Source organism: Manis pentadactyla, chromosome 3 (genome assembly GCF_030020395.1).
Source record: "Manis pentadactyla isolate mManPen7 chromosome 3, mManPen7.hap1, whole genome shotgun sequence".
Classification (NCBI taxonomy): Eukaryota; Metazoa; Chordata; class Mammalia; order Pholidota; family Manidae; genus Manis; species Manis pentadactyla.
This window is the reverse complement of record NC_080021.1, coordinates 38,364,031-38,379,271: the sequence shown is the minus strand read 5'-3', so window position 1 is coordinate 38,379,271 and position 15,241 is coordinate 38,364,031. Positions and strand designations below refer to the sequence as shown.

Below are 15,241 nucleotides of genomic sequence, written 5' to 3'. Positions count from 1 at the left end.
CCTTCTAGTGGGTCACTAGGAGTATGGTTAGTTGTAGGACCCCAAACAGTCATCATTTCAGTCCCATAAACATCCTTCCCAAACATACTTTCTGATGATTACATGATTTTTCCAAGTAGCCTGCTCAAAAGAAAATAAGTACTTGCATTCAGGTACAATTTACACTGTACATAAATTCATTTTGGTTTAAAATTTCTGACCTTCTATAGACAAGCTGAATATGCTCCTGAGCTAGCTTAACCACACAGGAAGAAGACACAAATAGCCTCATTAGATCAAGCAACACTTTCCAGAACACACTTACATGTAATGGCTGTTCTGCAACTACCAACATTCTGTGTTCTGCATATTTCCGCACATACTCATAGACATTCTGGGGCGTGACTGGTATATTTACACCATTAGGAATAAGTTCAACCTGTAAAAAATTTAGCAGTACCATTGAAAAGCAATTTTGTCACAGCACTAGTAACGATTTTCTGAAATTTTTAAATCTAAAGAAAATTCTATATCTTATCTAGGACATACAAAAACATTTTAGGCCTAAATAAGCACAAAAGAACTCTCCATCCATCTCCAACCCCGATCCCTACCCTCTCCTCCACTTCATCTACTTGTGTCTCTCCCTCTCTTGGTCCCAATCTATCTAAACTTTTTCTATGTAAGATAAGTACAACAGACAATTCTTTGGCCAGAATCAGAAAATTACATATTTGCTTTACCTGTCCTCCACCCTCTTCTTTACACAGGTCAATTGCAAATGCCAAATCCATTGCAGAGAAAACAGCATCAGCATCTGAACTTTGAGAGGCGAGGATAAGCTGCCGCAAACTCTCGTACATCACAGGGTCAAAAAAAGCAAAATCATGCCAGTTGACCTAAGAAAGTAATCATATAGAACTCAAAGAAATATCTTCACTGACCCCATTAGTAAATTAAAATCAATGACAGAAAAGTTTATCTAGTTTGAAGATATTTAGTGGAAAACTATTCCTTATTGGTATATTAGTAACTGATTGAAAGAGGTAAAATTTTAACGAACTTTTGGCTCTGATTTTTTCAAAATGTAATATATATTCTGAAAAAATTTAGAGCCAACAGTGTTAATAGTTTAAGTCCTAAAATAACCTATTTGCAAAAAAACAGCACAAATTACTAAATTTATTATGCTGAGCAGCTGCTCCCAAACTAAACATATATCCTATTTAGTCTTGTCAATAATCATAAAATACAGATTGATTCCACATGGTAAATCTGATGCTCAAAAGAATTCAATAACTTGAAGGTCACATAATTGGGTTAAATTTGAGTCTAATAACTCAATTCCATAAACCTTGTTAGAGGCTCAACATATCCAGTTCTTCTTTGCACAAGAACATTTACACAATAGGGTCAGAGTTAAAAAAAAGAAATATGATACGCTATATTAATAGAAAACTATTCACTAGTGTTTGAGTAAATAAAATTATTAGTAGTCTACAACTTTAACAATGCCAGTTCACTATCAGTTGTGTGATGTGCATCTGGAAAAGACTGTAAAATACATTATTTTTTTGTTTCAAGTAACTTCTTGGTAATAAATACCTTTAACACTGGCAGATGTGTTTTAAATGAAAAGATGCAAAATTAGTACATTAATTTTAAAGGATGTGGTTTTCCCCCTCCCGCAATCATAAAGGAATGCACAGGAAGTCAAACTACCAAAACATAAAAAAGAAAATAAGCTAATTCTAATCAAGCATGCTCTGTTATATTCTTTTGTCTCCTCTCCCCAGTATACATCTTAACATATATTTTTGAATCTGGAAATGCACTTCTCAATACAATACTACTTCTGTCTCCACTACCACCTGCTAGAACTAATAATAATGGTTAAAATCTACTAAGCACTTACTATGTGCCAGCCATTACACTGTTTCCTTTACCATTTCATAAATGGGAAAATTTGCCATGGGAGTCAAGGGATTTGTCTACAACAGGACCCAGGTCTTGTCAGAACTCCCAAGCCCACCTGTGTCACCCACTCTGCTTATGCTAACTCCTCCAAGTATTGAGATTTTTTTCCCATATCACTGAATGTTTGAAAATGACTTATAATGGCTATAATGTTTTAAGACTTAATATTGAGTTAATGCCATATGGTAATGCTAACATTTTTCATAAAAGGAAATTTTACAATTGTAAAAGCAGTTTTACAAAAAAAAAATCACTTACTTTCCTACCAAGCAACACTTTAATCACATGTCTATTCAGTGTGATAGGACAGAGTTCATTCTGTAACAAACATAGTCCAAGAATCCTAAAAAAGGGATATTTAAATTAAAAAACAATAACAGACACATATAGCCCCACACATACATATGATATACATATAGTATTTTGAATAATTTTCTATAGCCTCATTTCTAATCAGTATGAAGTAGAGCATACACATTTTTAAAACTGTACTTAGACTCATAAACTGCAATTTTTAAGATACACATATATCCAATTTGTTATTTTACCTGCCAATGTTTCTGAAACAATTCAACCTTGCTTCTGTGTTTTTGCCAGGCCTTGGGGTATAAAATCCTCTTTTTCCAGGTTGGTAAAACAAAGGGGCATTGTCATCACCATCATCTGTATCATCTAAATCCATATCTACCACACTTCGACTAGAGCCATGACGCTTTCGGTTTTCCTAGTAACAGAGTATCAGAGATTAAGCCCTGAGAATGATTTTAAAAACAAAACATTAAAAAAATTAAAATAAAAACAAAACATATAAACTGGTTCTCTAAAATCACTCAACATGAAGTCAGGTAGGTAAAGCAACATTCATATTTAAACTCATCTTTTCAGAATTGTGCTATAACAAAGCTTTGTCCTGTACAGTCTAACTTCTCCATTTAAATAAAATCACTTAATGGAAATAGTAGCTTCTTTCACTTTAACTCCATAAAGTTATTTTTGCTGGATATATAATTATGGATTAACAATTCTTAAAGTACTTTAAAGATGATGTTGCATTGTCTTCCACAGTTTCTGATGAGAAATCCATTGTCTTTCAAACCAGTTTCCCTCTATGTAAGGCACTATTCTTTAGATGCTTATTAGTTTTACAGCAATTTGTAATATATCATTTTCTTTCAGGTTATCCCATTTGTGGTTCACTGGCCTTCTTAAATCTGAAAATCTATGTCTTGCACCAAATGTGGTTACACTTTCAACTATCATTTTTCAAATCTTTTTCTGCAGCAGTCTTCCTCTTCTGTGTACTCCAGTGACACAGGTGTTGGGTCTCTTGATATGGTTCCACAGGTCCCTGAAACTATTCCTTTGGGGCTTTTTTTGGTATCCCTCCTCTCTCTGTTCTTCAGAATGGATAATTTCTCTCTTCAAATTGACTGACACTTTCTTCTGTCAGGTTCATTCTGCTATTGATTTAATGAGTAAATTTTTTCTTTTAAATGTACTTTTAATTCTAAAATTTTCTCTTGGTTCTCTTATAAAGTTTCTGTTTCTCTGCTGTGAATCTCTATCTTTCTATTCATTAGCGTTTATCTCACATGAGATAAAATCTTTGATAATTATACAAGTGAGTCATCTGGAGGTAGTATCTACTGCTGCTTTTCACAGGAGAATTGGTCAGTCTTTCCTGGTTCTTTACATGTTAAGTAGCTTTGTAGTATATCGTGGACATTTTGAATATTAAGTTGTGAGACACTGCATCTTGTTAATGATATGGAGAAGGCTGGGGTTTTTTTTAGCTTTAGTAGGCAGTCGACATGGTTAGGTTCAGACTGGAAGTATCATCTATGCACAGTAATTCCAATACCAGTTAATTTTTCAAAGCCTTTTTTACACTGGATATACATGCACCATTTGGGATGGTTTGGGACAGTGGTTTATAATACAGTTCAGTGCTCAAAGCCTTTTCTACATGCAAGCTAAGATGAAGTAACAGTGATCAACTCTATTCTCCTGCCTGAAACAATCGGTTTTTCAAAATTTGATTCTCTCTCCAATCTGTGTGCTAATGTTTAACTTTTCAGAATCTTCAGGCAATTCCTTTTTGCATTTTGTACAGTATTTAGTTGTAATTAGTGAAACAGCTGAGAGCATATTGGGTTTGCTCTGTTTTGGCTAACACTGAAGTGCTCAGGTAGCTTAAGAATGAAATGTAAAATGCACTACAAAAGCCTTCCTTATTGTCACACCATATGTCACATGTTCTCTGTATTTTTGGCACTCATTGCTTTCTTGAGGAACAAGCCCATACTGTCCCTCTCCTTCTCTGATATTAATTCATGACATCTCTAAATTAAAGCTTAATCAGTCTGTGCTCAGTTGGAGGTGGCCAATGAATGGGGTTTATGCTGAGTCCTAACTAAATCAATCTCATCATTCTCTGTGTGACACCTTTATATCTATCTTTACTTTTTTCTCTACTATAATCAAGCATATTTTAGTTATAAAGACATAATTTCTTTGTAAGTACAGCTTTCTTTCCTACTTCTGAAATTTAAATTGCAAGTGATTTAAATTAGCATGCATACAAAACATCCCTTACCTGTACCTTTTCTGAGGAGTCTAATAATCCAAGATCCAGGATACTATCGGCTCCGTTTTCCCTAAAAACAAACAAAAACACCTTCCATATTCCAGGTAACTAAAACTTCTAGAATTCAGTATAAAGAAACACATGAATTTAAATTTTTAAGAATTTATAAATGTATTTAAGTTTTTAAGTAAATAAAACATCCAGGATACTTACTAGTCTTAATACAGTTCTAGGAGAAGTCAGTAATATACACAAATAAAACCACACATTATCAAGATAATGAGCTAAAGGCATCCTGATTTGAGACAAATCAAGTTCAGTCTTTAACAGGATACTGAAGCATAAGCTCAGGGGCACATTGTAGAAAAATGTTCAAAAAACAATCACAACAGGAAGTATAACAACAAAGCAAAAACTGAAGGAACAAAACAGCAGCAGACTCATAGAACCCAAGAATGGACTAACAGTTACCAAAGGGAAAGGGACTGGGGAGGGCAGGTGGGAAGGGAGGGATGAGGGGATTAAGGGGCATTATGATTAGCACACATAATATAGGGGGGACACGGGGAAGGAAGTATAGCACAGAGAAGACAAGTAGTGATTCTATAGCATCTTACTATGCTGATGGACAATGACTGTAATCGGGTATGTGGTGGGGGCTTGATAATAGGGGGAATGTAGTAATCACAATGTAAAACCTGAGCGTAAGATTGTATAGCAATGATACGTCAATAAAAAAATTTTTTTAATTACAATGGGAATCAAATTCTTTAGTGTATTTAATTATTCTAGACTATTAGTAAATTCACTCCTCCATAAAACTAGCTGAAAGCAGTGAATATTCTATGTACTTGCAGTCAACAAAAATCTCTACTGAATTAACAACCCTTACATGTATTTATAAAAATCTTTTTATCAGGAATGCACATTCCTTAACAACTTTTTCTATGGGTAGATCTGTATCAGTGTGCTAGGGGAATAAAGAAACATAAAGGTCCAGAGAAGACAATTAATACTAACAGCAAAGAAAATAAACTTCTAGCAACAGTTTTTTGCTTAGACCACTCAAGGGTTCTGAAGTAGTTAAGTGTCTATGAAGTTTCAGTGCTTAGCCCACCTGCTTATCCATCCTTAGGACTACAGCTAATCTAAGTTCCTCATTCAAAATCACAACTTGGGATAAAACCCAGAAATTTTTACATAAAATATCTAACACTTCAGAGCTTCAAACTGGGCATTAAAGTAGTCCCAGGACAGAAGGCACAAAATAAATAGGGGATATCTTCCTAATGTCACTTTTACTTGTCACCTTTAGAAAAAGTATTTTTAAAGTTTTATATTAAAACAAATATATTTTTATAAAGCAAAAACCTCCATAGACTTAATGTCAGTGGGCCTAAAAGAAATTTCATGCTTATGGCAAGAACTCAGGACTACAACCCAATTCTTTGAGGTATTTGGACTCTGCCACATGGGTATTCTGGTGGAGAATTTGAGACATACTTCTTATAAATAATTTCTTATAGCAGGTATATAAATGATCTTCAGAACCCAAGTGCCTGCTAAAACTCTACCTTTCTAATACATGTGAAATGCAGTTGTGTCATTCATAGATTATAAACCATCTCTTAGACATTTCAAGTCTTGTATTTTGTAGTATACATTTTAAGATACAGTAGAACCCACATCCTAAAAAAAAAAATAGCTGATATTTAAACTGTAATGCCTTCCCAATTGTACACATTACCGTCCATGTGCAATAATGAGTTCCATGGCTTCATCTACTCTTGCTCTCAGAGAATCTTCACTTGCTAGAAGGAGAAGCAGCTGAGCTGGGGATAATTCCAACAGCATGCCAGTGATTTTACTTGCAAATGCCTATAAATGATCAACAAATGTTACTTGTTCCTACTATTTGTTAATCTCTTGTCTAAATCAGCAGTCTTTTATCACCCCCCCCCAAAAAAAATGTAAGAAACTTGGATAACAAATAGAAGATTTCTGAACCAGTAAGGTATTAAAACTGGAAGCTTAATTATAAAGAACTTCCGAAGAAAATGAATAGTCCAGGAACTAGCAGTCTTGTTTAAGCTAGTTTAAAGTTTGTATGACAAGGCTTTTAAAAATGTTTTTGATACCCATGAATAAATATACAAATACTCAATTTCCTTTTTTTGTTTCTGTTTTTCTCTGAGAGAGCCAGAAACATTTCTTTCACTTACGGTAGAAAGAAGAGAGAAAGGGAAGAAGTGAAGGAGTTGGAAAAGAGAAAAAAATCCTATAAAGGTAAGACATATCATGGATTTTATTATTATTTTGCTATGACCTGTACATAAACTTATGTATAAAAACCAATAAAACACAACTAGTTTGTTTCAGAACACACAAAACTTCCTGAAATCCTTATCAGCAGTTAAGTACACTATTTGCAATATGTTTTAGCTACAGCTTGGTAACAGAAAAGGTCTGCTTCAAAGAGTAACAATATGTACAAATAAGGGTATAAATTAAGTACAATGTACAGATAATTCTTTAGCATAGAAGGAACTTATTAGGTAAAATACCAACCTACCACAGATAGGAAAAATAAAACTCAAGCTGTATATACAGTTACTCTCCAGCAAACTTTGCTTCTTTCCCTCCTAAAGCTTCCTTTTGACTGCAGTCTTCAACCACATGGCTTGCCAATAGCTGACAACTTTTAAAAGTACCAGCTTTAATTCCAAACCAAAAATGGCACAACCAGTTAAGAGGTAGCTAAGTGCACCATACATACTGGTTGCATTGCTTGTACACGAGGATAAAGCCTCTCTCCAAGTGCCTGACGGTGTGCTGGCAGAGGATCAGGATCATCACTAGGATTCCCTTCAGAGGCTGGTCTGAAGGGCCTTGTGTCAATGGAAAGCTGTCTTCTAAAGTCTCTGAAAGAAGAACGATCTGTTATGATTTCATTTCCCTTTGTCTGCAAAATGAAATAGCACAACTATTAATGAGTTTGGAAAAACAGAGCATTTAGGTAGCTTCAGTTATGGCACCTAGGTGGCAGAATGCCCAAATAAGTGATGGTTGAGAAATAAAGATCACCTAGATTTTGTCACTTGAAAATCTGTATACTTGCAATATGTATTTCAATTTGACTCTAAGGGACTAGGAACTTAAAATACCAGAAATCAACAGCCCACCCATAATTCCTAGAAGTTTTAGTCAAAAGTAAAATGCCACCAATTTTAACAGGAGAAAAATTAAGAGGTTCAAATAACATAATTGCCACAATTCACATTTTAAATCAAATTTTGGGAAGAATGATATATTATTTTTTAATTAGGAACTTGAGTGGTATTTTTTTAAAGCCAATATAATTCGAACTGCCCAAGTTTTTAAAGCAGAATATTTTAGTAACATTGGGTTAGACCACATAGTTACTATGCATATATCCAAATATTACAACCTTTTTGTAAAAAAATCATCCATAATTGAGACTCTCTCTTGTCTTTACAGGCCTACCTCCAGTTCATCAAAAGGTGGTATTCAACAAAAGATGCAAAATTATCTCACCTATCTCGATCTCTCCGAGAACCTGCTCGCAAGCCACTACTCCTCCTCATTTCTCTTTCTCTCTCCCTTTCCCGATCCCTCTCTCCTCTGTTTCTTAATCTCTGCATTAAACCTGAAGAAAATACGAAATACACTGTTTAGAAATGTAAATGCAACTGCCTTAAATTTTGAAGTCATGCAAGGACATGAGACAAACATAGTAAGAACATGCCAGCTGAAGGTCACCTTCCTCAATATCGGTGTTAGTGCCCTTCTCACTCTCCTCTATGGTTCTGAGGATTGGGAATAATTGTACAGGATGCAATTGGCATGTGACAGGTATTCACTCAAACTGTTAAATGAATTTATCCCCTTGCCATGTCAAAGCAATGAAATAATACACAGCAGCTTGGAGCTGTAGTTTCACCATAAACAATGCTGAAATTTCTTACATGGTTAGAGTTAGATTTTAATACCTTCTCTGTTCTTAGTTTTATTCATTAAGCATTACAGACACCCAGAACATTGGCTATTATTATGATTTTTAAAACCTTAAGCATACGCCAGAGTATAGTTTCCTAAAGAGTGTGCAGAAAAGTTTTTTCAGAAATGTTATGACTTCCCAGGTTACTCATTCACATCTGCCAATTTCTTTATTACAGGACTAAGTCAAATGGTGAAACTAATGATGAAAGCCTGGGGTGAGCTCTCCATCTTTTCATCCTCAGTTCTTTCTAGAGCTCATCCAGCCTCTGTGGTGGCAGTTAACAAACTTCAGTGACATAACTACAGTCTAAACAAAACAGGATTTTTTTTTAGTAACTCCCTCTCTCTGTTACTATATATCCATCTACCTACAAGACTGATAATCTTTACATGAATCCCCAAATATAGCCTACTTAAGGCTTTTGTTTTCATAGATTTTTAAAAATTTAACGAGAATCTAGACTATAATTTTTGAGGTTACTTTGGGAATAACTTTGGGAACCTGAATCACAAAGTGCTGGTCCTCAAAGAGGTAAAGCTTGCATCAGGATATTAATACAGAAAATCTTGGTACCAAAAAGCAAAGCCTTGATAAATTAAATAATGAAAGTTAGTGACATAGTTGATTTACATTTGGTTACAAGCTCCATTTCACTGGGGACCAGTAGCAACTTGGAATAAAAGCTCTGCTCTGGAGAATAGCATTTTCTTCTCAACTATCTACATTAATTAAATAGAGTGGTGTGGGAAATACTGCACTTTGCTCATTGAGTATTTCTGTTACCACAGATCTCCCACCTCTCCCCTCAAACATGCAACAGTTGAGATGGGAAACTCACCAGTACAAGCACAAACATTCATGAAAATAAATGTCGCAATAAAAGTGCAGACAGCTGAACTTTCTATTTGAGTAGTTTAAGATTAAATCATTAATCTATAACAGAATTACATAAAAATGTAAATGTACATTCAAGGCCTTCCACTATAAACACATAAAAACATGATTATCACTGTTTCAATCAAACACTGAATTACTTTTATGATGTATGTTATCTGTAGAGTCCTTACTTGTATGAGTGCCTTTGTTGGCATTTTGAATACAATCTAGATTTGGCAATTTTTCATTTGATAAAAATGCTTGTGCAATGGCTGTATAAAAACTTCGTGCTACGCCACTGCCCTCTCCTGGCTCATCCTTAAATGTGACCTTCACTCTGTGTACAGCCATTGGTGTAGTAGCGCATCTTCGACCAAAGTGATTGTTGAGCTGCCTCATAGTCTGCTGAATAAGAAGATCTCGATCCCGATCAACCTATTAAAACACCAAAATAGTAGCAAATTCAATATTGGAAATCACCCTGAAATTTTTCTATGTAAAATCTGAAAATTTAACTTGAGCTTTTCCTTGATAATATAAATAACTATGAAGTAATCTGAGTTTTTCACAAGCTTGTAGATTCCAAATAAACAACATTCTAAAGCATACAATAATGTCCTGCATTAAATCAGGATAATGGAATTTAACTCAACTCTAACACTTTCTTAAAAGATCTGGTGGAGAACAGCAATTCATTCCATTTTGAAAGTTGCCAGGATAAATTCTGAGTGGATCAAAAAAGTCAATGTTAAAAAAAAACAAAACAAATACTTGATGAAAACATGGGATATTCCTTTGGTAACAGACCACCACAAGCAATGTAAAAGAAAAATGGGAAACTGGGAAAAATGCATCCTGTATTACAGACAAAGATGCATATTCATGAATAGCATAGTATCACCTAAGGATTCTAAAAAATTGAGGAAAAAAAAAATTAAAAAATGGGCAAGATACATCCACAAACACAGCTCAGGGAAAAAGAAAACAGCCTTAAATATATGAAATAATGGTTAACTGCTCAGAAGAGAAATGCAAATTAAAACTATATCGAGATGACATTTCTTACCTATCAGACTGGCAAAAATCTAAAAATCTGACAACTGCCTGCAAGACTACAGGGGCAGACATTCTTGTATTGATATTAAAAGTGCAAAAATATACAACCAGTAGCTGAGGTATTTGCAAAATTTATATATAAACACATGTACTTTGAACCATGTCTAGGAAACTATCTCAAAGATACACAAGCCAAAAAAAGAACCACACATGAAGCTTATTCATCACACCATTATTTGTAACAGCAAAAAATTAGAAACAAAACCCAAATGCCTATCCATAAGACACTGGCTGAAAAACCTGTCATAAAACCATTAAATGCAATACTAAGACTAAGCAGCTATAAAGGCTCTATACAGCTATGGCTTTATCTTGGATACACTGTTAACTGGGAAAAGCAAGATGGAGCAAAATGTACAGCATACTTGGGGTGGAGAGTGTGAGAGAGAGATGGGTAATGAAAAGTTCTAAATAAAATTATTTTTTTTAAGCCAGGCGGAGAAAGCCAAGTGCCAAATGATTTCCCTCATTTGTGGAGTATAACAACGAAGCAAAACTGAAGGAACAAAATAGCAGCAGACTCACAGACTCCAAGAAGTGACCAGTGGAGTGGTTACCAAAGGCGAGGGGTATGGAAGGGCGGGTGGGGAGGGAAGGAGAAGGGGATTGAGGGGTATTATGTTTAGTACACATGGTGTGGGGGATCACGGGGAGAACAGTGTAGCACAGAGAAGGCACATAGTGAATCTGTGGCATCTTACTACCCTGATGGACAGTGACTGCATTGGGGTATGGGTGGGGACTTGAGAATATGGGTAAATGTAGTAACACATTGTTTTTTCATGTGAAACCATCATAAGAGTGTATATCAGTAATACCTTAAAAGCATTTTTTAAATAAAATAAAATTACTTTTTAAAGGGAGGAGGGAAACAAACTAGAAAAAAAAATTGGAAGCAGGGAGAGGGTCATGATAAAAGAGACAGGAAAAGAAACTAGATTTCTCTCAATACACCCTCTTCTGTGGGTGCAAGTGTAGATATTTTACATTAATTATGAAACAAAATCAGAAGAGAAAGTAATCCCTAACAACTGAAAACAAAATAAAACAAAAGGAGATGGTACCAAACCACAGAAAGGAAGAGGAATAATTTCAAGTGACTTTAAAACAAAGTAATTTGTCCATTTGCAACTGATATGATCTATGGACAAAAAACTGCAAATAAATCTAAGCTATTTTTGATAATCATCTTGGTGGCAGTGATGTTGTGATTCTGAGACTGCTGTGTGTGTGTGCTGTGGCATAAATGTAGATGAATAATTTTATCAGTGTTGGAAAGTTGGATGTTCAATCTGGAAGAAAAGAGATAAACAGTAAGGGGTGATAAACAAAAGAACTTTGTGGTTCTAAATCTTGAATTTGAATTGGGAATATCAGTAAGAGCTCTCGATGTAATTTTCTTTCTTCTAAAGGAGCATTTCCTAGCGTGATCCTCTAAAAAGGCCCACAAACAATAACCAACTCAGTAGGCAGTAAGCAAACTGAAAGCCTAGACAGTAATTTCAAAATACAATTTTCTACTAAAAGGCAGCAGGTTTTCTTGAAGAAACGGCTGATTTAAGGTCTGTGACAGGAAATACATAAGACGAGACAAACCAAAAAGTAAAGAAGTTATTAAAGATTATTGGAGTTATGTCCAAAGAGCTCAGCAGCCAAAAAGGTTCCAGGACTCCTACTAGCCAAAGAAGAGACAATTTGAGTATTAATGGCTTGATAACGTCAATAAAAGGAAGTACATAAAAAATATATCAATCCACGTGTTCATACTGGTAATTTAAAAAAGAAAATTTAAAAAGACTAATTGATCATCATTAGAAACCAACTTCCAGAGATAAAGAACCACGACTATAAATTTGGTGATTACCATTTATTTAAATTTTTAACTACACAGTACATATTCCTAAACAAAACTTTTTACTTTTTGTTTTTAAACTTTATATATATGGCATACTATATGTATAGTTAAAGAAAAGCTAAATACCTTTACCTCTAGTGATAAATCTCTTGACTGCTGGTTTCTCAGTTTTTCCATTTCTCTACGGAATTTTGATTCTTTTACCTCAAAACCACCCAATTCAGTTAGGATCTTAAAAACAAATGCACAACAGAATTAGTCTCTGCAATATGTTCTTATAAGGCAGAAAAGAATTAGAAGTGCTCAAAATACATACTGATCCAGGTTCTGCTCCCACATCTTCCATAAATACCCTGCCAAACAGTTCTAAGGAAAGGCGCCAACGTCCTAGCAGCATATCATGGGAAATAACCATTCCCATGAAGCTACACTGTGGCCTGTAAGAAATTTATGGGGAGAGGAGAAAGTAATTCAGCCAACTCTAAAAATCCCAATTTTTGGTCAATGATGGTAATTTACTTGGTCTTTTAATATTATGAGTCCTTAAGTACTTCAAACCACATCCTCTCTACTGGAGAACTTTCTATTAACTATTTTCAGAATTTCTCATTTTTACCCCATTTGTTCGCCTTCTGTCCTTCACATAAGGATACACCCCCAGGCTGCCTATTTTCATCTTTCATTTCACCTCTTCTCCTTAAAATCCACTGTCCATCTCCATCTAGGTGATTCTGAGATCCCTCTCTAGTTCAAACTTTCACAATGGACCAGAACTTCCATGTGTTAAATATATACACTTCAATGATATTCAAATCAGATTCAACATAGTAAAACAGAGTATGGCCTCTTCACTTCAATGACATTGTCTCCTGATTTCTTTCAGTTGTACCATCTATTTCATTTCCCTATTGCCAGTCTTGAAACAAATTTTCATGTATCTTCCCCCTATTGCTCCAGATCAAGTCCTTTATGAGTTTTCTTACCATGATTTCCTTTCTATCCCAAAAGGCAATACTCTACTTCAGCCCTCTTTTTACAAAACGCCAGTGAGAGTAACAGCTTTCTAACTTATCTCCCTACCTCTAATTCTTCTCTCCTCCTATCCGTCTGCTTCTACACATTCTAACCATCTCTGCTCAAGTGTACTATCTCTAGGAAGCTTGGGTCACTCCAGTCCACAATACTTCCTTGTCTTTTATGGTTGCTAGACCCTATATAAAATGTATAGTTTCCTAAACTAGCCCAGATCCTCCTAAGCAAAAAAATTAATAATTTGACATTATGTAACCAAAAAAACAGAGCATGAAACAAGAGCTCAACAAATCATTTGGTGATTAGCCATACTGAGCCCCAGTATATATACTAGCAAACTTGTGTTGAAAATTCTTACAAAAGAATTAACAACTGTGAACCTGGCAAAGGAGCCCAAGTGAGTTAAAAGTCACCAATCTAGATATCTAGTCATGTATCTTTTTGTCATTCACACTTAGCTGAACTGCTACTAACAAGTCTGCAAGTGGCAATTTAACACGGACAAATACTTCAACTTAGTACTCAACAATCTCCTCAAAAAATTAAGAAAATCAAATGTCAACCAATGACAAAAATCACATGCCAAAAAAAATCGAGAAAATTCAAATTTAGTACTTAAGTATCTGACTATAAACTAGAAAAACAAATAATAAAAAAGCATTTAATTGTATTTATACAAATGAAATAAAATTACAAAATTTCCAAATAAAAATTCTTATAAGAACTTGAACAGCCACAAAATAATGCAACATATAAACTATCTTCACTTAGCAAATACCTGAAAGATGTAAGAGGTGGCCCTTCACTTTCAGTCAGTCCTATTTCTGCTAGCAAACTGCTCTTTAATTGTGCAGCAAGATCATGAGCAGATGGCCCTGGTTTTGAACTCTCAGCTTCTTCTGGCACCACATTCTGTTCTTCCCCTTCCTTTTTTTGCCGATTTTGCATGTTCATTACATTTTTCAAATTGGCAGCGTAAGACATTTTAGTTGGAAGAACCTATGAATTTTTACATTTATAAGTTACACATTAAAAAACACCCAAATAGATTTCCTTTTCAACTTACTCTGTAGAAATCATATGGAAGTTAAGTGATTCTTTTCGGGCACTTCAACTACAAAGATGCAGCCTATTTCTTGTCTCTCTGATTCCCCTGGCTGACTTCCAATTCCACTGCATTTACCAGACCAGCCTCAGAAGACTTTTAAATAAGGGCATCTTTATAATACCTGTGGTTACTTACATCTCATATATTTTCAGTATTTTCAGTATTTTCAGTATTCGTTCTCCTTTGTGACTTAGATAACAAAGTTCTATTCAAGTACATTTTTTCTATAACTGTTCTTAAAACATGTTATTACTTTTTCATTGGAGAAACAGTATAAGGTGATTTTAGGCTCTCAAATCAGACTTTTATCTAAAAACTGTATCTGCCACTTAACTAGATGTATAACAATAGACATTCCCACATGAAATTCATGCCATCTCTCCAAGCCTCAATTTCTTATCCATAAAATCAGAATAATAATGGTTTCTACCCAACATTGATTATATTAACCAACATGTTTGTGTATTAACAAGAGTAACTGAGATAAGCCCCAATAGTGTGTTAGGTATCATTATTAATATTACCTTATTTATTCACATTCTAGATTCAAAAAGTTTAAACCAATATTATATATACTCATATATTAAAAACTTATTTACATATTAAAAATTTTAATTTTTAGCAGTCTTTTAACAATTAACTCATGATAAATGAAAATGCCATTTTATAGTAACCTTACACAGAGCAGGT

General features: G+C 34.5%; 1 protein-coding gene across 6 annotated transcripts in view; it reads right to left on the bottom strand.

Moving 5' to 3' along the window:
- The window catches only part of UBR5 (ubiquitin protein ligase E3 component n-recognin 5), a 128,011-nt gene that overhangs the window by 5,213 nt on the left and 107,557 nt on the right, over positions 1-15,241 (bottom strand). For 3 of the 6 annotated variants that reach the window (XM_057497850.1, XM_057497853.1, XM_057497851.1), the window contains exons 45-56: positions 14,222-14,442; positions 12,728-12,848; positions 12,538-12,642; positions 9,632-9,875; positions 8,099-8,210; positions 7,320-7,464; positions 6,291-6,421; positions 4,553-4,613; positions 2,505-2,680; positions 2,215-2,299; positions 723-878; positions 305-418 (exon numbers count right to left, since the gene is read on the bottom strand). In XM_057497850.1, the coding sequence (XP_057353833.1) occupies positions 305-418; positions 723-878; positions 2,215-2,299; positions 2,505-2,680; positions 4,553-4,613; positions 6,291-6,421; positions 7,320-7,464; positions 8,099-8,210; positions 9,632-9,875; positions 12,538-12,642; positions 12,728-12,848; positions 14,222-14,442 (1,671 nt within the window). Of the gene's footprint in view, positions 1-304; positions 419-722; positions 879-2,214; positions 2,300-2,504; positions 2,681-4,552; positions 4,614-6,290; positions 6,422-7,319; positions 7,465-8,098; positions 8,211-9,631; positions 9,876-12,537; positions 12,643-12,727; positions 12,849-14,221; positions 14,443-15,241 lie in introns of those variants that run through there. The other 3 variants (XM_057497852.1, XM_057497854.1, XR_008996226.1) reach the window with 2 other exon arrangements.